This window comes from Balearica regulorum, chromosome 9, assembly GCF_011004875.1.
Source record: "Balearica regulorum gibbericeps isolate bBalReg1 chromosome 9, bBalReg1.pri, whole genome shotgun sequence".
NCBI lineage: Eukaryota > Metazoa > Chordata > Aves > Gruiformes > Gruidae > Balearica > Balearica regulorum.
Window position 1 is genome coordinate 16,168,981 of NC_046192.1, and position 22,534 is coordinate 16,191,514.

Sequence of the window (22,534 nt, forward strand, 5' to 3'; positions counted from 1 at the left end):
GTAAGAAATTCAAACCCAGGCACTGCAGATCATGTATATTCTCAAGACCAGAAGAGATTTGCCCAGGCATACGGCATGAGTGAGTAGCAGACTCAGGCACAAATTCAGTCTTAGACTCCACATCTTTTACTCTACACTACTCAGATCACATTTCTTTCCCCTTCCAGCTTGCAGCTCCCTTCCAGCAAATTATTTGGTTTCAGCACCAGCCTCCATACACAGCAGAAAGAGCAGAGCCCAAAGAACGGATGTTTAGAGCCACAGTGCTGTTGGCAAAATTATTGGAGGGGAAAAAAAAAAGTTTCCAGATTTGTCTCTTCAGTAAGAAACCGGGTGAAGTACAACGCTGAAGCTTTCTGACACGCTGCCAGAGACTGTCAGCCATACTGGCTGAACTAGATGGAAAGGCCATCTGCATTATAGCCGGAGCAGCGCTGGTGTTTTATAGCTGAAATTTAGTAAGTGTTGGCTCTTCATCACTGCTGTAAGCTCAGAGAGCTCGGGACTCAGCAGAGCCGGTACCCTCGGCTTGGGCAGTCTGGTCAGTGCTGCTGACCACACCGCTGCCCTGGGAAGGGCCACAGAGGCAGGCAGGAAAAGCGGCAGCAAGCCACAACAGGACTCCTGCCCCTGCCTCCAGCCTTTCCCAGCCTCTGGCCAGCCTGCGCTGGAGAGAGCTGGTCCTGACATCATACACGTGAACGTTACAGCAAAGCACGGAAAAAGATCCGGCTGAAGTGACAAATCCCTACCAAGTTATACACCTTAAATATCCCAGGAGCCAGGTTCCCCAGTGAGAACTACACATCTCCATGGCCTTGCTTGGCGTTAGGAGACCGCTGGGCCAGCTGCAGACTGTGCACAGACCTTCTGCGCTCCCTCTGGATAACCTCGCTCTGCTCCCCTCACCTACGCTCCCCGCTCTGAGCGGAGAAAGTGAGCCCAACTGGTGTAACATTCTCAGATCACATCCGGTCTCCCACACTGGTCTGTGTTTATGGCTTTCCAAGGGTGAAATGAGCTCCAGCTGCCTTTTGGTGCCAGTCCCAGGAAACCCCACAGTGTAACAGAGGGCTGCACAGACGGCTGCCCCTCCATCCAAGTACAAACTGCCATCCAAGCCCGTCATGAATAACAAAAGACATTTTGACAGCCCAAAGTGGTTTATGGTGTCCGTGGAACAAAAAGGGAGCTCTGAACTGAACGGTGGGTCTTCCACCCACGGACCTACAGAAAATTAAACATATACACTACAGTGGATTTGCAGAAGAAATGTATTTTAACTGTCCCATGCATCACCCTTTGACACTTATGTTCTTGCAGCACTCTACAACAGCTCTAAGCACCCTATACAGGAAACCTCTGCTAAATGAGGAATATTTAAAAAGCACTAAATACCTCACAGAAACGCACAGAGGGTTCTGCCAGATCAATTGGTACGAGCCTGCGTGACCCAAACACCAGGGTGCTCATTTCTCAGCTTTTAGAGTTGCTCTAACATTTCCTGGGCAACCCTGATTCAAATTGCACCTACCTCCCGTTTCTGAAAAAGCCCAAGATGACTGCACGTGGGGTGTCGTAACGCTGCCTCAGCAGGAGGAGGACATTGCGTTGGTGGAGAGCAGAACAGAACGTCCAGAAGCACAAGCAAAGCGGGGATTTTCCCAGCAAGCAGCGGCAATCCGTGTTGCTGGGTCCCCCTCCTTCCCCAGGCACTTCTACTACCTAGGGCTTTGAATATACGACCGAGGTCTCTTCTACTTCCTCCTTTGGTGTTTCCCCATTGCTCACCACTTCCACCAGGCCCCGTTAGCCAGGACAGGACAGGACATCCCCTACTGATGACTACACCCAACTGTGAATACCTGCAGCCTTTGGGCAACCCGAGGAGAAAAGCCTCCCAAGCCTTCAGCCTCTGCAATGAGCCCCGCACTGCCATGAACCTTGCTGAGGAGAGCGTTGCGAATCTGGCCCCGATAATTCGGCATGGTCCAAGAGACCACGATACAGGAGTTGTTCATCTTCTCAGGGTATTATAATTGCTTGTTTGCCAGTGTTGCAGAGGGGCAAGGGCTCACGAGGGGATGCCCTGCACAACCCTTATTTCCGAATATTTCCCCCTATAAAGCCAGTGCCTGTTCTTCCCTCCCTCCCCCTTTCCCCTCGCCTCCTGCAAATCACGCTGTCTCCTTCCACCCCCAAATAGGAAGTCCAGAGCCGAGACGCACACAATCTGCCTCTTCACAAGAGCTGGGCTGAACGTGTGCCAGAGGAGCTGCGAGCATGACAACATATTTCCTGTCAGGAAAGTGACTCAGTGAGATGGGTATGAGAGCTCCTCTTACTCGAAGTTCCCCTCTCCTTTGAGCTGCTGAGGCATGAGTCAGAATCCAAGAGCCGGAATTTCAGCCCCCTCCGGATCCAATCACGAATAGCAGAGTTCAGGTTCAAGACCAGGTCCTGCTTGCAACTCGGTGACAACTCAGCACCATGTGCCGAGCCCTGGTTTCACCCCTCACAGAAGGGGAATAACAGTATGGCCCAAGCGGGCAACTTGAATTTTGCTTATTGCTATTTGCTAATGCCCCCATTTACACCATGCTCGTAGCCTCTATAAGTGAGCATTACACAATACCCACATAGAACTAACATCGCGTTCGTGCATTTTGGTAAATTATTTTACACATGACAGTTTCATTCATGAATACTGTAAATGCTTAAAAATCACTGCAGCCAGTTTTCTTTCTACAGGCTCAGATCAGCTCCTCCTGCAATAAGTGGGCAGACCCATCACATGCCACGTCCTTACCAGAGCCGCTGCCGAGGGTGACCACACACAGCCAGAGCGTAACCAGCAAAGCACTGACCATCTTCATCCTGCTGAGACAAAGCACACACAGAGCTTCTGGTTATTTTACAATATTTCATCACCACAGACAATTTTTTAACTCTGAATGTATGTGTTTATTCCTCTGCCCACACAATGATCCTTTAATTCTGGTATGTTTGGTTTTCTGGTTTTTTTAATTTATTTCATTAAGATTCCTTACAAAAAGCACCTGTATGTCAGCCCTGTCCTGCCTGCAGGCACCTGCACAAGCTCTCCAAGCCTGGCAGGTGACGGCTCAGAAGAGGACAGCTGAGTTCATTGACTTAAGTCAATGGAATGGTCTATGTCCATGAGCACAAGCAGTAAGGTAGGCTAGAAATCACAGAATCCCAAGCTTTGACTTCCAAAACACCCAAGTCCTTCGCCAAGACCTCATTCTGCTCGTTTCTAAGAACGAAAGCAGAAAGCACTTGCGATGGTGAGCGGCGGCTGAAGCACACTTGCACTGAACACGCATCTGACAGTTCGGCGTGACAACCATGCCGGTGTAGTTCGAATTCACTAACTCTGCTGGTGACCTGCGAAGGGGCTGCCAGAGTCCTGACTGCTTCACCCCGCTCCGCGGGCAGGTCAAGGCAGGACAGGGCTCCACCAGCTCTTTCCAGCCAAACCCTCCTTGGCACGGCCACCTCGCAGAATTAAACGAGTGCCAGGTTTGTTCAGATCATATCCGAAAAGCATACAAAGGTTTATACTTTCAAAGCAGCACTGATAGGCAAAAAAATAAATCTCAGACTTCTCCGTTCCTGCTACGGAGCACAATTTCCTGTAATTTGAGATAAACGTACACTGCCAGAGTTTCACTTGCCGCCTGCTCCGGTAGCTGGCGTTCAGCTCTCAGAGCAGTTCACGCACTAGAATTAAATTTCCCTGCGTTTCTAGGTTTTCCAGGATGCAACTTATAAGCCGGTCGTCACAAAAGCTGACATTTACTAGATGCTCTCATTATTGGGGCGAAGGTTGCATTTGATATTCCTGGGTGCTGTCAGATCACAAAGGGAGAAGAGATGGTTAAAAGGGTGAACTTCATCAAAGCATCTCAGCTCCGCCAGGCAGATGCGGTAATGAGCATGGTGATACTGTCAGAAGCGCGTTCATGAGATGACAGGGAAATCTGCTCCATCAGGGTGGGCTAAAAGGATGGGGAGAGAAGCCACAGAGCTCCCTGAAACATGCCCCTCATAAACCTGTCCATAATATATGTATTACACAGAAGGGCTTCGAGCATAAGCAGAGAGCACCTAAGATTGCACAGATTGCAGAGATTAACAAGAATGGGATGTGTGAACTGTACTACTCAAAATCCAGCAACGGATATTGAATCCTTCCTTTTCAATGCTGGCATCTGAAAAGCCTTTGTACGATGCTTTCCCTCTGCTGGGCTCATCTTGAGGACACAAAGGAAATCCGGAGCAAGCCTGCTCTTCCCCACACAGTCCATGCAAAGGGCTGCAGACTACCTCGGAATACATAAGGCCTTCAGAAACGGGCAAGAAGCTGGGAAGAAGGTGAGTTTTCTTCCTTGGGGTTCAGCTGAGAGGGCTGGTTGTCCCCTACGTCTTTCATCCAAACTGAAATGCCATCTGCTAATCAAACCCTTCTCTACTGCCATCTACAACCAGCTCCCAATGTCACTTAAGAAGACTCCATAGGGAGGAAACAAAATTAAGTATTCCTACCCTTCAGAAATGCTGAAGAAAGATAAAACATCTTTATGCCATCAGATTGGACAGACAGAACCAACATGATGTGCTTTTGGTGGGAATTTAGGAACTTTCAGGAATTCAGATGCTGGAAGAGAGGGAGTGTAAAAAGTGGGGGGGATCATTCCCATAATAAAGATCCCTCATAGTTCCCTCTGAATTTGTCATTAGATAAATACACGGTGTGTCCTAACTCCCTTTTATTCTCTAGCGATTCTCTCCTGTATTTTGCACAAATCAGACTGAATTCAGCCCTGAAGCAAGCAGGAGCAACTACTGACTTTGGATGAGTTTCTCTCATTTAGACCAAGGCCATTCATATGGCCTGAGGCCAAAATAAACTACCACGTTTCACTCCGTGATACATGAACTCTGCAGAGAGCTAATATTTACAGCCATTAACTATGCTCGTAAGAACATGCTCCTTTCAACTGTAGCAAAGAGCCATCAGGTCTCCGTTCCCATGAGCAAGGTATCTAAGATTTCCATGTTCTGCCTGCTAGTAGGAAAATTCTGATTTTATAGCCGGGTAGAGCAAGAAACACAAAGACCTGCACACAGTGATTTACTTCTGATTCATTCCAGACCCTCCAGAGAACTTATCAGTGCAGACAGACGGACACAGAACCTGTCAGATATTACAGGAATGGGACTCAGCTGACCACAGCCTTGGCTGCTCTCACTCTACACAAAATACAAAGGACCGTGGAAGGCACACGCATAGAGTCAAGGCGATCATCACAACCTCCTGGTTGCCCTGACCATGCTGGCGTTTGCCAGCTGAGATGAAGGAAGAGGATTCTCCTGCTTTGCTAAAGAATTGGAGAGCTCAAACACACACAATGAAGAAAAAGATAAAAGAAGAGAGGATTGTATGGCAGGATGACTTCTGCAGTCCAGCTCCTTTCCTGTGGCATATGATTATTCCAAGAAGTTCAATAAATGCCACAGAATTTGATGATTTGGTCCCCGTGCTGGGTTAGTAGCACAATTCTTATGTACCAGCGCTGCTAGCACTGTAATGCTTTGCTTTAAATGGCCCCAAATCTGTGATATAACCCAAAGAGAAAGGTATTTTCCACAACAGTCCTGTGGTCACACAATGCCATCGCTTCTCCCCAGGGAGGATAACGTGACTCTGCCAGTGACATCAGGGAAAGAGCATTGCACCCATTCAGTTGCAGAAAGGGTGGGTTTTGCAATGCTGTAAGAACCTGACGCCACAGGACTACAACCCACCCTGGTCTTGCCAGGAATGGAAGAGTTTTCACAGCCTTTTTCTAGCAACTTGCTGCTTTGTTTCGTGACATCAGAAAGCATGTTGCCATTTTCCCTGTACATGATGCAATTGCAGTGGTGCCTCATTAGCTTCTTGCACAACCTGGTATCGCTGTGCTGAAACACCAGCACCTCCGGCTGGAGCCAAAGGAGCCAGAGGTCAGAGAGTGCCAACCCCAGGCTGCAGCGGAGGGCTTCACCCAACTGCGTCCACCCAAAAAGGTCAGACCTCCCTTCTAGTACACATGCAAATAAAAAAAAGCAAACACTAAAGGGAGCCAGGAATAAATCAGTGGGCAGAACAATATAGCTTCTCAGAAATCACACCGCAGCTAGAAAGCAGGCAATCGGAGCAGCCAGAAGAAGGCTGGAGAGCTCCGATATATCCTCGGCGCTCCAGGAACTTCTCACGAGGCCAATATACTCTGAGGCGTTCTTAATGTCTCCATAAATTAACATTTTAATAATAATCATTCATAGAGTGGTTGGGGAAAACAATCCATCACTGCTGTTGCTAGAATTTATTTTTTTTTTGAAGGAACTTACTTGAAATATTAATTTTGGTTTTTGAAATATTCATTTTGTTTTAAATCAGAAATTGTTTCCTTTTTGTTCCTGACCATTTTCTTCTTCAAACTTTCACCTTCTGTCTGCTGGGGAGCAAAGAAAAGTGAGGTGGGGGAACAAAGTCATGGAAGTATGTCCTGTTCTTAAAAGCAGAGGTGGTGGAAAGGCTTCATTTTTCATATGATACTGGCCAGAAGTGGCCTTTATGCTAGAAAAAACATTAATATTTTCATATAAAACACATTTTAATAAAAACGCCCTTCCCAAACAGATCTAGGCAAGGAATCGTTCCCTCCTGCCTTTAGCAGCACGGACCCCACAAAGCCTACGTGCTTTCCAAACAATTATAAAACCCAAGACAGATGTCAAATAATTAACAGAGAGCTGCACTCAAAGTAACTACCATACACCTATTCTCAAAGACACTGTATCAATTCTACAGAACAATGCTGCATTTTCCAAGAAAATGCCTTTGTCCCTCCCAACCACCGGCACCTAGGGAGAGCTGACAGGTTTTTTTGCTTTTCACTGAGAAGTCACACTGTGGCATGCAGAACAAAAGCACCCTTCAAAACCTTACCACTAAGTGCTCTGGCTGAAAGGGCATTTAAAATAAAGTGATTTCAGAAAGAGGAAAAAAATAACACCGGCCAGAGCAGATTTTACATATTATTTTCTTTCTGTAATTCCTTCCCAAGCTTCTCTGAGTCAAAAGCATTTGAGAGCACAAGACTGGCCCCAGGAAAAGGCATGCAGACACAGGAAGGCTAGCAAAAACCAGGGTGGGCTAGCTTAGGAGATGCTTTGCTTCTATACCACGCGGACTTGGGGCTGAAGGTTGGTGGGCTGCAGAGCAGGGCTGGTGCTCAGGAGAGGGGCCCAGCTCCTCTGCTCCCACGAGCCCTGGGTCCCTGCATCATCATGCAGCACCGCTGGAGAAGGCTGCTCGATGAGTTTGCTGGGTTTTCTTATGGGGGAAATAGATGTACAGTCCAAGCAAATTCAAAGAATCCAAAAGGCAGACAAAGGGCAGCCTGCAAAAGCAGCTGCAGAGAAGTACTAGCAAAAACACTAATGGAAAGTGGGAAAAGGCCCTGTAGCCCTCCAGGAAACACTTTTGCTTTTCAGTATGTGCAGGAGAAGTCAGACAAAGGGGGGAATTACCGTAGCATAAACCTTCTTGGTGCCACTTAGCCAGGATTTGCGCAGTCTCCGACTGCCTCTCCTCCGGAGGCCATCTGGGTACTGCGCGACATCGCCCTTTGCTGCGGCACCAGCGTTTCCCCTCGCGCCCAGCCCCAAGCACGGCCACTCCTGCAGCGAGCTGCCCAGTCCTGCGGACAGCCCTCCCACGGAGCCTAACGTTACACTGAAATCTCTGGAGACGCGGGTACAGACAGGCGATGGGTCTCAGAAGTCCAGCATTTTCTCCCCAGGAGGAATTAGCACATTCACTAAAATTTTCCTTCCCAGACAGCTTCCAGGAACAGAACAGGGAGGAAATCGGTGCCAGTTTGATGATGAACACCACGAGCAGCTCAGAGCACTTTCCCTGCTCTTGTGCACGCTATGCCACACTCATCACTTCAAACGCAGGCACGCTGACCAACAAAGGGCCCCCAACGCTGTCCTCAGAAAAACATTTGCATCTCTCCCAAGGGCAGAGAGCCCAATTTGTCTTGGCAGCAGCTTCTTAACAGCCAGGCACATTTCAGCAGGAATCAGCCAGGGTTGAAGCCTGGCCGGCAGTCAGGGATACTGCGGGAGCGGTCAGTGTGACCCAATCAGCGCATCTGATGGGGACACATCCAAGGCAGATCGCTGCTTCCTGGGATAGCTGCACTCACCAGGCTAGTGCATGCCTGACAACAGAGCCTACTGAAAGGATTTTGTTCTGAAATGTTTCTATTATAAAAGCACTTTATATCATCAGAACCAAAGGAAACATTAAGATTTGAGGAGAAAACTGAAACTTTTTCACTAGCTAGCATCACAGCAAATATTAAATACTTATTTTTGTGGGGGTGGGGGGCGGAAGGTGGGGGGGAATTAAACTAGTGGGAATCAGATGGAAAGCTGCCCTGGTGAGAGGTCTCCCCCATCACTACCACAAAGCATCTTCTGTCTTCCTTGGCCAGAGCCGGCCACTGTCACACAGGACCTGAAAGCACTGGCTCCCAGCGCTGGGAAGCTACAGTGCTCACACACAGCTTTACGCCCAGGTCTACCAAGTACCTCGGGGAAAAAAAGAAAGAAAAAACCCAAAAAACCCACACCACCACCAAAATAAATCCAAGAAAACCTAGAAACAATCTTCTCGGTCAGTGGCTCAGCCAGCTTTTTGGCAACTGAGGACATGGCACGAGGCAGCCGAGGTGGCTCCGTTTGCCCGTCACCCACCACCGCCTCTCCCTGGCCTCCTGCACCGCACACCCACGCTAAGGGCTGCTGGCTTTTTAATGATTACTTTTTACTTAATCCCCAATACGAGGATGGACAAACTCAGCAGTGGTTCACCCCAGGAGGTGGTCCCAAGCTATTTCTCCTTCAACACAGCAGCGCAAACTGCAGGACCAAAGCTGACCTTCAAAGAGCACCAAGAGCTCCCATGGGCAGAGCAGGCAGCAGCCCCACTTTGAGCTCAGAGGCTCGGGGAAAAGCAGAGAGACATTCATTTACAGCGAGTCATTTCTGAAAGCTTCCTTGGTATTGCAAGATTTGCCTCTGCCAGTGCCAGTGTTTGGGATACAGAGGCAATTGCCAGGCAGGGAACTTGTGATTGGCTATTGGCATTGAGATACCATCTCCTGGCATCCTTTTGGCTCAACAGATTTAACACTAATAATCAGAATTCAGAGGAAGCAGCTAATTTCCCCCCCCCCCCCCCCCCCCCAAGGAAAAAAGTGCAATCTAGACACATGGCAAGAATTTTGGGGGGCTTGAAAATCTATCTGGAGAAAGTTAGCATCCCCTTCTTCCCTTTTCAGTTCTCCTGGGGTCCTCTCAGGGCTTGGCAAAGCAAAAAAAGCTACAGATCTTGCACACTGCTCTGCTGGAGCCCAGGGTGCTGCTGATTATACCCTGGCAGCTGTTTAGCAGGCAGAGCACACTGCATTTCATACATTTAAAATAAACTAAATAATCTGTCATCTCTCCAAAATATATGCACACCTGGACAAGACAAATAAACAGCTGGGACTATCACCGAGAGATCTGTGGAGTGGGCTGAAGAGGGGCAGGTTGAGCCACAGCTATGAAATCAAACAGCATGGATTACAAATGCATACACGCTGGCCACCGAGCAGTTCAAACACCAATCTACAAGAGCACTTCTGTGCTCAAGCAAAAGGTATCCAGCCAAGATAGTCTATTTTTTAAGTCTGAATAGCCAGGGAATGAAAAGCTTCCAACAGAGCTTCAAAGAGAGCTGAGACCTTCCATGAAGCCAGACACAATGCTTCTATTTTGGACAGCGATGTTATAGTGAAAGGAGAGCTCTGAGAAATACCCATGTATTGCGCTACCAGAAAATAAACCAACAAACTAATCTTTGCACAGAAAAAAAGAAATCCGCAACCAACACGGCTCAAAAATCTGAGGAGACTTAAGGAATCCAGAGTGAGATCCCTCCCTCACTGGAAGAGTCCTGATTAGCTCTCGTGGAGCACCTGGAGACATCTAACAATGAGCATTTAATTTATACATTCTGCCTCCTGACCTTTTTAATAGCTTTTTGATGTAAGCAACTCCACTGCCTTCTCTATGAGGTTATTGCACTGTCCCCGAACACATAGCAGCATGTCCACATTGTGCAACAGATTGCACAGCAGCAACCCCAAGATAGCTCAGCCCAAGTCTCTAAATCCAGAGAATACAATTCAGATTTGAGTAAGTTTATCGCCTGGGCTGACTGCCTTTCGCAGGACCAGCCTGGGACTCTTGAACACCAGAGCAGCTTTCCCGGGAGAGTCGCCTCCTCGCAAGCCCAGCCTGGCACAGCCAGTGCTCTGCAGCCCCACTGTCACAACGGGGGCTGAGCCCAGCTCTGCTGAGCACTAGCTGCAATGGGCTCTCAGTCTCAAAAAATGCTCCAAGAGTTTCTTTTCTTAAGTACAAGCCCTTGCTGCCAGCTACATACCTGCTCTTTCACTTCGTCTCCTCCCCTTATAGCCCTGAGTGCTTGCAGACCAGATTCCCAGGATGGCTGCTCTATATTCAGCCAACATCTTCCCCTTTCTGTTCTCCCAGAGAGGGACACAGCAGGCAAAAAGCCTCCAAGCACCACCATGCTCCAGAGCACAACATCACTGTGTTTCACTCCCCTTTCCAAGCATCTCTTTTACTGTGCCATCGCCACAAAATCCCCAGGCAGACTGCAATTCTCCAGCACCGCTGGCAGGTTTACCCATGCTGCTGCCAGTGGTGAAGACCTGATCTCCAACTCTCCCTGCGGTGTAAGAGGAGGATCTTCTCAAGTGACTCCAGGAATCCCCTGTGCAACATATTCAAGGGTAAAAGCAAGACAGCTGAGTTTTGTTTTTTTTCAAGATTGGGCCATACAGTGTTTCCACACCTGGCACTTATTAATCATGTTAATTTAATTGCATTTAGCCTTATAAGAAAAAGCAAACAAGAATAAGACATGAAGAGGCTTCATTCTCTCTCCTCTGGCTCAGACAGGCTGCTCTGTAAGTGTGCTTTACGCATCAACCCACAGCAGAATTTAAAGCAATAGAAAAAGGAGTAGCAGAGGCACTGAAAGCCCAGCAGCTACCTGCCTCTCCCAGGACAACACCCCACATACAAGCAGTTCTCTAGAGGTCCTTCTGGCCTTCCCACGGGTCTCCACGTTCCCAACCCACCCACTTGGTCCTCCTGGTGACTATCAGAGCAATTTTCTTTTGCACACCTGCCCCTTCCTGGTCAGGACAGTACAGCTGCATTCTGCAAAGGGGACTGGAAAAACTTGGGCACAGACAGAAACAAAAGAGGAAAAGAAACGGCGAGACGATCCTTCCCGCGTGTATTGCATTCGCTCCCCATGTCTCTAACATTTCCTTCTGCAAATATTAGGTTGCGCCATCACATGGAAGGCTCTGCCTGCACTGACCCCATCAGTGCAGCTCTAAATTCAACCTTCAAACAGCAGCACCCTGAATTTCCAAGTCCAGAGCCTCCTGCGAGAAGGTCTGCTCTGTGACCCACAGCACCTACACAGTGGGAAGGCTGAGAGTGAGCTGCAGGCAGCAGTATGCTGTGATTGTCATCAATATTAATTATTTGGGGAGAATATGATTGATCTCACGAGGGCAATGAATTCATTTCTCCAGCCGAATGACAAACAAAAGGCAATATATGCGCTGCTGACATTTCCAAAGGCTACAAGGAGCAGCGACAGGAGGAAACACCGCTATGTGTTAAAACCCTGCTGCAAAGGGCCAAAAATCAGAAAAGTCTCCAAAATTTTCATTTCTGAGCACTTTCAAGGCCAGCAAGTGGATGCCTTCATATTCTGAAGTCTGCACTGACCCTAGCCCTGGGCTGGCTCACCTCTTTGCATTGAGAGGAAGCAATCATTGAGTAGCTTTAGAAAGTCAGGTTGAGTTTCCCTCTTGCTCTTTGACACTTCTTGTCAATGACTACAGAGTCATCACACCTGGCAGACAAGGGGGGGAAAAAAAAAAGCTTAGAAAGGGGAAAACATTGCCTTCCAGGGTAGCCACAACCCAGGGCTATTCAGCAGGGCTGAAATACTGAGATGCAGCTCCCCTGTGCAACGGGAGGAGGACACAATAAGCCTGGAGAAAAGCATTTCCACCTCTCCATAGCCTTGGGTCAGGGGTGTCTGCATGTGCGCCGCCTTCCAGGGAGCCGGAATTAAACCAAGTGTCCCTACAGTCCACGTAGCAACATGAGAGAGAACAAGGAAGGTGGAGAAAGGTAAATACACTGAAGCTGCAGCTATTTTTGCAGGAGAATGGATGAGGGGGGAAAGACAACCCAGCCCACGGGGACGTCACTCCAGCAGAGTCTGAGTTTTGCCATGTCCTTCAGTCACGCCAGCACATCAGCCCTGTCTGGCTCAACTGCAACCAGCACAAGTTGCTAGAGCAACGCATTTGGGGATCCAGTAGCACATCTGTGCTCATTCAAAGAGGTTGGGTGTCCTACAAGCCCTTCACAGCCTGCCAGCATTATCACACTGGGCAGCAACATATACATCCTCCTCCCCTTATCCCAATCCCTCCTTATAAACAAGGGCTAGGAGTTGTCTGTGCTTGAAGGAAGAGGGGGGGAGGCAGTTATTTTTCAACAGAACGAATCCAATTATTTGTATTAGAGTGATTTTGTATGGCTCACTGTCAGAATAAGTATTTTCTACAGATCCCAGAGCTTTGAATCAACAGATTGCTGATAAATATATGTAGGTGGGGCCCTGGATGTTACTGTGGTAGGATGGAGGTGACATTGTTTTACTTTTGGTTTCTTGCAAGATTTGCTTTTTGCAATAGGGCTAACCTCAGGGGGAGAAAAAAAAAAAAAAAAAGAAAAAAACAACCTAGAAATTTGGGCTCCTGACACTGCCATTTACTATGCTCCTGTAAGCCTCTAAGGTTCAGATTTTAAAACAGTCTACCAGTTTAGGGTAGCAATATGAGCTTCTGGTTAATCTACATGAAACCTACAGAGGCATCAATCACCAATTGTAATGCATGAAAAATTGCAGTGCCTCCCTGATAATCAGGCATCGGAGAGCTCATAAACGGCTGTGCCCTGAACTGAGCACATTAGTAGAGGCTTCCAAAATCCGTGCCTCTGTTTCCCTAGCCACTTTTATAACAGCCTCTCCCCACCTCACACCACAGCTGTGCATCTTAATGTCTCTAAAGTGCTTAAAGATGCTGAGATGAAAGATAACATATGAGTGCAAAGTATAGATTAATTCCCTGAGCTCAGCAGTCGCTGGAGCTGATGGGGCTAAATGTACCACATACGCACCACAGAAAACTTGGGGCTTGAGTCTGTCTTAAATAGTAACTACTTAAGCAGCAGTTCCCTTGGAACAAGTCATTTTGGGGCTGTTTGGTCGGGCACATGGAGCCCCAGCAGGCAGGTAACACAGAAATGCAATATACTACTATGAAAAATAGATGCTTTTCCAGAATAAGGTCTCAAACGTGTTCCTATAGAATTTGGTAGTGGGATTTCAACTCATTTCAGTAGGAATACAAGAAAGCTGTTCAGGTTTTAGCAACCAGCACGTTAAGAACATGACCAAACATAATTTGAAAAGCTATTTCCATTTCTGTTTGTTTTTTAAATGATTAAAAATCCAGTTTAAATATTGCAAGGAAAACTTTAAATTGAGCAAGATAAGTTTTGGCTTCCTTCCGAGTAGAAGGCAAGCCCCAAAACACTACTGAAAAATCTAACAGATGGGAGTTATTTTTCACTCTTTAAAAATTTCATTGCCTTGCACTAAGATTAACTGTAATTAGCTCTTTATTTACATCTAGGACAAAAGGTAGAACTATAAAGAAAGGCAACTATAACTATAAATCATAGGCAAAAAAAGGCAAAAAAAAGGCAAAAATCCCCTCTAAGAAGAAAACACATCTTTCTCACGAAGCAGCATAATTGTTACAAATATATAGTTAAGCAGCTCCACAGCATCCTGTCAGCACTAAGGGTAAACATTTAGGTCACAGTTTTGCAAGCTTTTACACACAAGTTGATCAAATATATAAGAAACATCTGAAAATACCACATCCTTATGAGTGGACAGCATCAGGCCTAACAGTCAAGATATTCCATTACACTTTTATTTCAGTCATGCAAGGGATTAAGCAAAACCAGGAGGGAAAAAAAAAAAAAAAAAACAAAAAAAAAGAACCAAACCAAAACCCACACAAAAACCACACAGGAGCTTTTCTAGTTAAAGAGACAGAAAGGTTTAAGACTTTTTTTTTTAAGTCCTCTTCTAATTCTGATAACACCATGCCTTAATACAGCTGAAGAGGCTTCTAAAGTATTTGTGTGAGTGCATGATTCATGTTGTATCTTTGCCTTTCAGTTGCACAACAAAACAGTCCAAGGAGCTCCATGCCAAGCTGACGACCAGCCTTTTACCATGGTACTTTCCAGGCTGCAACTGCTCCCAGCTTGCACCCAGACAACCCACTGACCCACAGCCACGCTGGCTGAAGCCAAGAGCTAGATCCAAAGCTGCAAGGGTTAAATAGTAAAGCTTGCCCAACCACACCTAACCCAGCTGTTAGCAATAAAGAAGAGCAAAGGGCTTTGAGGGTAGCCTCAAGTGCTTCTGCATCAACTGGATACTCTTCCATGCCAGCCCAGGGGTCCCAATATCTGGGATGGGAGCGCACGACCATCCAGTTCTCCTTCCGCGCGTGATAATGCGGTCTCCTTCTGTGGACACCTAGAGAGAGCTGGTAGCTGTTGATGACCCTGCTCTGGGTGGGAATTCCAAGGTAACAGCTCTCTGGCACCTCCTTGGTGGTCCCAGAAGGAGCCACGTACCACTCCCCTGACTCAGCCCAGAATTCACAGCAATCTCTTATTCTCTGCCCCAAACACAGCTTTTAAGTTAACGGTGCCTTTTTTCAACACATGTAAATCTAAAAAGACTCCATAAGAATCATGTTTTCATTTAAATATTTAGGGAGTTGGATTCAATGATCCTTACGGTTCCTTCCAACTCAATATATTCTATGATTCTATGAAATATGGAGTCAGCAGATAACAAAAGAGAGAAGTAGAAGGAAAGAAGGAAGGAAAGCAAGCAGGTCCAGCCCCGACACCAGGGACCATGACTGCACTCACCGCAAAAGTTAAGGACCATGATAATTCTCTGCATTTTACCCACACAAGAAAGTGAAGCTCTCACTCTCTCACACTCTTCCCTTCTCTTTTCCTAACACTCTCAGAGACTTCTATCTTTAGCCAGTTATCCTTGCTGCAATTTTCTTTAAATTGTAATTGGATAATCATCCAGACTCGGGGGAAACTTGTGTCAGAACAATTCCTGGGGATACAGTCCCCATTTGATGAAAATGGGATTTGCTAAATTAACAAAGGACTGACTAAAGATACCATTCTTTGCTTGTAGTAGAAATCCTGGTTTACCAGCAACTATTTTTAAGGAACCCTATAACAAAATACGTATGCTTGTACATTCACATTCTATATTTTATTTTCTGTCAGTTAAGACTCTGAATTTATGAATATCATGACCTGTGCATGTGCCTCATTGGGACCTTTGAGGTCGAAGGTAGCGAGTGCACTGACTAAGGTCAAAATTCCCAAAAGCGTTGGCACCATTTGAACTAATTTCCCTACACTGGTTTCCTTTTTACACTCTCTCCGAGCATACATGTGGCTCAGTTACATGCAAAAGCCCTACGCATAACAAAACTGTGGCTGAGAAACGTGAGATCAGCCTTCTGCTTTGTGAAAACACTTTGGGGGGGGGGCGTGGGGAGGAGAAATCCTGAAATACTTCCCAAAGGAAGAAGCTGTTTTGTTCCAGTTTAGCAGTGACCAAACCTCAATCATACATTTTGCTGATGGCGGAGCAGAACAAAGCATTTACAAACCACGGAGGGAAAGAAACCCACCTGCACGTGGGTCCCCGAGCTCCACCCAGGCTGCAGAGCTGGTGCAAGAGGGGGTCAGCTCAAGCGTGGCAAACACACCAGCCAGCTCTGCCTGCCTTCTGCTCTGCATCTGGCCCACCCCGCACAGCCAGAGGAGCGCCAGCTCTCTCCCACCAGGTACAGAGATGCTACCGGCCAAGCTGCATCAGCCTGGCAGCACAGAGGAGATGGCTCTTGGCTTTGGTTATGGGGACAGCGAAATACATGAGCTGTGTCAAGAGAAACACAAGGGAGGAGAGAGGAGAGCAGGCAATGTCTGAACCGCGAGCTTCTCTGTAGAAAGTGTTTCAGTTCCCAGATAACGTGGCGCTGTTCACAGATTTCAGCTTATATAGGCTTTTCCATATATCTACTTTTATGCCTGAGGCATTCCCCATTGCTACATGATGAAAAGAAAGACTGGACAGTATAGATGCTCAAAGATATGTGAACACATTCACATGCTGATTATAATCTTCCTAACTGTCCACCTGGCTAATGCAACCTGTGCTCTGAGAGCCAAGCCAGGACACCTTGTCTCCCACAGCTGCAAGAGTTATCTTCATGGCAAGTTTTTGCAAGTCAGAGTCTTGCTGAAATGGGAGGACATTTGACAACAGCAGGGGACCTGGGACAGATGGGGAAAGGAATATGAATCATGTGCCTGCCAAAATAACTAACATAAAAATCCAAACATAACAATAAGTGAGAAGAAGGAATAAAAGAACATGTTCTGGCCTCTTATTCTGAAGGAGTGAAATGCTTCTTCCCTAGTGCTGGCATCTGGCACACGCAGGTCTTAAAGGAATAAAGCTGGGACAAACTCTCTCTGTCTCCTCCTTCCTATATGCATACTTCAGAGCATTAAATTACAGCACCAGGGCCAGCAAGGAGGTATTTCCCATACCTCCACATTCCCAGGCACCATCCAACCTCCTGCCACACCACTCTCCCAACCCTCTAAAGTCTCTCTTACCTATGCGTCCTGCCAGGCGCTTTGGGGTAGCACTACCTGACCCAGGGTACGAGCCTGCTCAAGCCCAGACCTGTGCAATACTCATCCCCAACTCACACTAGCTAATGCTCAGATGCAGGATACCTGAGCAGAGCCCCAGAGGTCTGGAAGGAGAGAGCCCTGAGGTGTTCAGACACAAGCTTTCCTTCACACACGCTGGAGGGACCAGGCACACTTGAGCAAGCACAGCTCTTGCTATGTAATACATAGACACTTTGAATTCAAGCTACATCCAGAGACAAGGAAAAAAAGTCACAAGGCTGCGTGTGTGTATACCTGCCCTCTACCTTGCACAGATGCACTGTGATAGAAACTTAATCTCTCACCCCACAGAGCTCTGCTTCACCTCCATGCAGAATCTCCCACCTTCTCAGCTTAATGTTTCCTGATTATTTCAGTGCCCTGCACGCTTCCACCACCCCAAGTCCTCACAGCCTTACTCTCCACATCCCACATTATTCTGCATCCTTAACTGCTCCTACAGAGGAGATGTTCCCAGTGACAGGAACAACTCTGCACCTACTTCAAGAAGGTAATCCTCTCCGCTTGCCCTTCCCTGCTCACCACAGCCAGGCAGGCAATGGGGGCAGAAAGCAGGACCCTTCCCAGCACTGAGCCCTCCCACCAGAGAGCCCTTGGGCTGGAGTGATGCTCTCCATCCAAACAAGAGAGGCTTTTCCTGCAAGGAACACAAGACAGCAAGTAAATCTTCTGGAGCTGCCAAAAGCAACCTGTTATAAATGGCCCTCTAAGTTATGAGATATGGACTCCCCACAGCACAGTTAATAAATAATACCCTACAATCCTTCTGTGTATGGAAGTGCGAGTACAGTGACAGTTCTGCTTACACAAGAAGGGCCACAGTTAAAAATGGAGTGTCAGGAAAATAGTACTTTTTTAAAAAAAAAAAAGATTATTTGCTATGTAATTAAAGAGATAAGGAGTTTGCTGTGATCTCCCAAATCCAGAGGTAAAAAAGCCTTTCCTAGGACAACAAAGCTAAATGCATGGAACAAAAGCCATCATTTTATAAGAAAAGAAGATCCATAAAAGAAAACAGATTTTTATCCAAGCATTATAACCAGCTATTTACAAAACAGAGGCTAGGATGGAAAGAGAGAGCATGCATGTGAGAATGTATTTATAATCCAGTTTACACTAACATCCTACGGCCCCGAGACCAGGATCCCATTGTGCCAAGCACTGTACAGACACACTCGGAGCAACCAGCCCAGACCGAGGAACAAGCTGGCACTGTAACGAAGGGAAGTGACACTGGCACAGAAAAGGGCCACCTGAAGCACTGGAGCCCTAACGGTCTCTTTCCCTCCCCTTCCTTTTCAGGAAAGCATTCCCATCACCCGGTTTCCATCTAGACACCCCCTCCCAAAATGCTTCACATAAGGAGGCAGTTGTCCCCAGCAAGCACACAGCAAAAGGCATCTTGCTGCCAGCATCTAATCGCTTTCAGGCTGTTTACTTGGACGTGCCTCCTCCACTTTATTTTCCTGCTGTGGCTTAAGTCTGACCCCTTCCTCTCTCCCTTCCATTTCAGAGATCTGTTTGACAGCAGAAGAGAGCAGGTATCAGAGGCTCACGCATTTGCAATGCAGATGAAAATTAAAGTTGCATTCATCAATGCGTGTAGCGCTCTAGCTAGGAATATCCAAATTTCCCTGGCCCAAAGGAGGGAATTTAAGCAAACCGCTCCGCATTTCGGGTACCGGCGGCACGGCCAGCCCGGCTGCAGAAGCGGCGGACACCGCATCCGCGGTCCCGCAGCTCGGCTCAGACTCGCCTTCGCACCGGCTGCGTCCCTTACCGAGGGACAGCGGAGGGGCCCCCCGGTTCCGGCAGCAGCACAGGCACCACAGCGCCCGCTCCATCCCTTGCTCCCGTTAACCCCGGCCCGGCGGGGCTGGACGCGGCCGCACACGTTCGCTCTCACCATGCAGAGGCGTCTCCGTCCGGGGGACGCCGGGCGCTGTTGCCGCGGCAGCTCCTCGGGCTCTCCCGACCGGGCGTCTCTTCTTTTTTTTTTTTTTTTTTCTTCCCTCCCTTCCTTCCTTCCTTCCCCGCCGGCCGACGAGCGGGGGCTGCTGCCGGCCGCGCCTCACGCCGCGCACCGCCGGGGCTGCGAACCGGCTCCTCCGCCAGAAACTTTCCCTCGGAGCGCGGGGAAGTTCACGGCCGGAGCGGACGCCCCTGCGCGGGGCTCGGGGCCGCGCCTCCCCCCCCACGCCCACAGAAACACGCGCGTACCCCTCCCAGCCCCACGCGCCGCGGCTCACCTGAGAACACGGAGAGCACGCGCAGCCACGGCCCGCGCGCTGCGCTCTCCTCGCTGCTCTCTCTCTCCTTCTCCTTCTCCTCCTCCTCCTCCTCTTCTTCTTCTTCTTCCTCCTCCTCCTCTTCTTCCTCCTCCTCCGCGCCCCGGCCCGCGCCCCGCCCCGCGCTCACCGGCCGCCCCTTTCCCCGCCGGCCGCGCTGATACGCGCACGGGGAGGGTGTCCCCGTCCCCGTTCCCGGCCGTGCCGCGGCCCCGAGCCCCGCGGAAAGGGGGGGGGGGGGGGTGAGGGGTGTCGCTCCGGGGAACCGGCAGCAGCCGCGGGCGTGAGGGGGGGAAGCCGATCCGGCGGGCGGTGACAGAGCAAAGGCGGGTTTGTAACGCGGAAGGCTGCCGCGGTGTCCCGTCCCCCTCGCAGTTTGCGGGGTCCTGCCGGGAGGAGGCGGGTTACGCGGCCGTGCGCGGGCCACGGCTCCCTCTCCTGGCCTGAGCTGTCCTGCCGGCTTGAGGCTGCCGCCGGCGGAGGGACGGGCGGGCGGGCAGCTGCCTGAAGTCAGGTCCCCGTCCCCCGGGCGGCCGAGGGACATCTGGAGCCTTTGGAGCCAGCCCGCTGCCTGTTTCGGTAAAGCGGGCTGGCGTGCACAGCCCTAATGCTGCTGCATCCCCTTCTGCTCTCTGCAGGTCACTTGCCCCTCAGGAAAGCAGAGGTTCCCCTTCTCCGAGGTGTGCTGGGAAGGAAGGGCTCGTTGGTGAGAGCTGTAAACAGCACCCTGGGTGCTGCGATGCCACCTCGTCCCAGAGAAGTGGCACCTTTTTGCTGTATCGCTGCCGTGGATGCGGCCCGGATGAGGCCGAATTCGTTGCTGGACGAGGAGTGGACATCTAAAACGGACTCCAAACGGTAGTGAGGCTGAGGAGTGGAAGAAGAATCTGCAGAAATTTGGGCTGGCACCTTCTCCTGGAGAATGTGGCCAGTGACAATCAGTGCAGGAGTGCCCTTGCCCTGCTCGGAGAGGAAAGATCTCTCTCCTCTCAGGTTGGCCGGGAGGGTCTTCCATCCTGGCAGTGAGTGACCTGGCCTTGTCTGTGCTTTTGTCACCTCTCAGCAGTCTGACAGCAAAGCGCTATGTCTGGACACAAAGCCTGTAATGCTAAGGAAACTCCTGTCGGTTCAAAGTGCTGCGGCACTTCTTAGCGTTATTGGCTGCAACACTTGGACTGAGTTCAATATCTCAGTCGTTATCCCCAGGAGGTGGCTCCAGGATATCTGGAGACCAAAGTTTACTCCACCCCACGAAGCTCCTCTGCAACAAACCTGTCCCGGAGAGCAGGGCATGGCCAGGGCACCTGGCACAACTTCTGACAGCCACGGCTAGCACACATCTCCCCGTCTCTCCCTTGCAGGCCATGCGAGGCACCACTGCACACACACTGCTGCTGTGAAAGGGGGTCCTTGCCCTCATCAGCCCAGCCCGGCTCATCAAGGTGGGCACACCTCAAGTTCTCCCCCACCTCGAGGAAGAGCGGCTGTGGCCTGGCTGTGCCACAGGAGCTGTGATGGGAGGCCAGTGCTTGTTCCTGCTGCTCTGGCAGGAATAGCTCTTCCTCCTGCACCTCTCTGTCCTTCCCTTCCCAGGGCTCTGGCACAGCAAAATTAGGCAGAAAGTTTCTTGTCTCAGCAGCTTTCATGTCCTGGTGGTGAATGCCCTTGAAAATCTGCCTACTTGGATTGTGCTTAGAGTCAGCTCTACTCAAGCCATCTCTAACCCAAATGCATCCAAGTATTAAAGCAACTTGTTAAGGCAGAGCTCTGTGCAGACTAATTTACCACACTCTTAGGGCACATTAGTCTGTGTTTTGCTCCATGCTACCCGCACAGCTCCAGGATCCGAGCTATCTTGTCTCGAGCTACTTTAGGTATCCATGTACTTGGCTGCATTACTGAATATAGGCAAAACTGGAATAGCAAGGCACATTTTGTGAGCTGTATTTTCCAACATACTTGCAGAGGAATATGTGCTTAAAATCTGTTGAAACACGACAGTCCACTTTTCTTATAGAAAATGAAATAACAAAAGGATTGCATATTTTAGTCACGATATTTAATGCAGCTGTGGGAGTAGCTCAGCTGCTCTGGTGATCGTTACAAGAATTAAATAATAATAATAATGATACCTTCTTCAATGTAATATCTGCCGTCCATAGATACCGATCTGGGATAGGACATGTCATTATTCTTGTTTGGGAGGGTCCAGGCACTGTGGCAATACTGGTAATGCAGGTTAACAGTCATCAACACATACACCCTGGGAAATTCATACCGTTCCAAAATCCTAGCCTGCCAGTGCAAATTAAGGTCTTTAGGCCAGTGTCATTAATTTTCTCCGATTTTGATGAAAAGCCAGAATTCAACTTTAGTCTTCATTGAAAGGCTCATGGATTAAGATTCAGGACCAAGTTTCCAGAGATTGTTTTAAGGCTACAGCTGATAGCAAAGCCCCAAACCACCACACCTGCTTATTGTGTTTTCATGGGAAAGGTTTCAAACACTTTTTGCTTATAGATGGAAAGAATCAGCAATCCCCTACTGTAAAGTAAGGGTAATATTGCTCACTTGGGCTCAGTGCTGTCATAAGAATTATTTTTGTATTGCTATTTTTTCTCCCATCCTCTCTCCACGCTTGTGCATGCTATTTCTGTGCAGGTTAAAATGCAACACAGTAACACTCTAGAGTGAATTATACTACAGTTCGAAGAGCAATTCAGTAAATAGAAAACATTTTTTAAGCATAAAACCCCAGCATTGTGCCACAAGTTTTGGGCAGGGAGCAAAAAGTAGCATTACTAAGTGAAACCACGGGGGGGACTTAAATAGCAGAGGAATGTGCTGGTGTTTAGCCAGGACACTGGAGCTGCTGGCATTGCAGCTGCTGTGAAAATATTCCACAGATCTCCAGTAGCAAGTGGCCAAAGGCCTTGGTTTGCTGCTGTTGTATTCTTGTTAGGCAATTTAGAGCTAGAAGCACAGGAAGAGCCTGGATCATACAGCCCAGTTCTCTGCCATGTCAGGCATAATGTTGCTTATGGTCCTTTTCATGAAAGGACCATGCTCCAACTTAAAACAAGTTTATGTTTTCT

The 22,534-nt window shown here is 48.6% G+C and overlaps 1 protein-coding gene across 4 annotated transcripts in view; it reads right to left on the minus strand.

Annotated features, from left to right (window-relative positions):
• Positions 1–19,834, minus strand: part of IL1RAP (interleukin 1 receptor accessory protein) — a 49,503-nt gene extending 29,669 nt beyond the window's left edge. Inside the window, exons 1-2 of one of the 4 annotated variants that reach the window (XM_075761247.1) lie at positions 19,401–19,772; positions 2,810–2,877 (exon numbers count right to left, since the gene is read on the minus strand). In XM_075761247.1, coding sequence (XP_075617362.1) covers positions 2,810–2,876 — 67 coding nt within the window. In that variant the 5' untranslated portion in view covers position 2,877; positions 19,401–19,772. Of the gene's footprint in view, positions 1–2,809; positions 2,881–19,057; positions 19,320–19,400 lie in introns of those variants that run through there. The other 3 variants (XM_075761244.1, XM_075761245.1, XM_075761246.1) reach the window with 3 other exon arrangements.
• Positions 19,835–22,534: the final 2,700 nt, after the last annotated feature.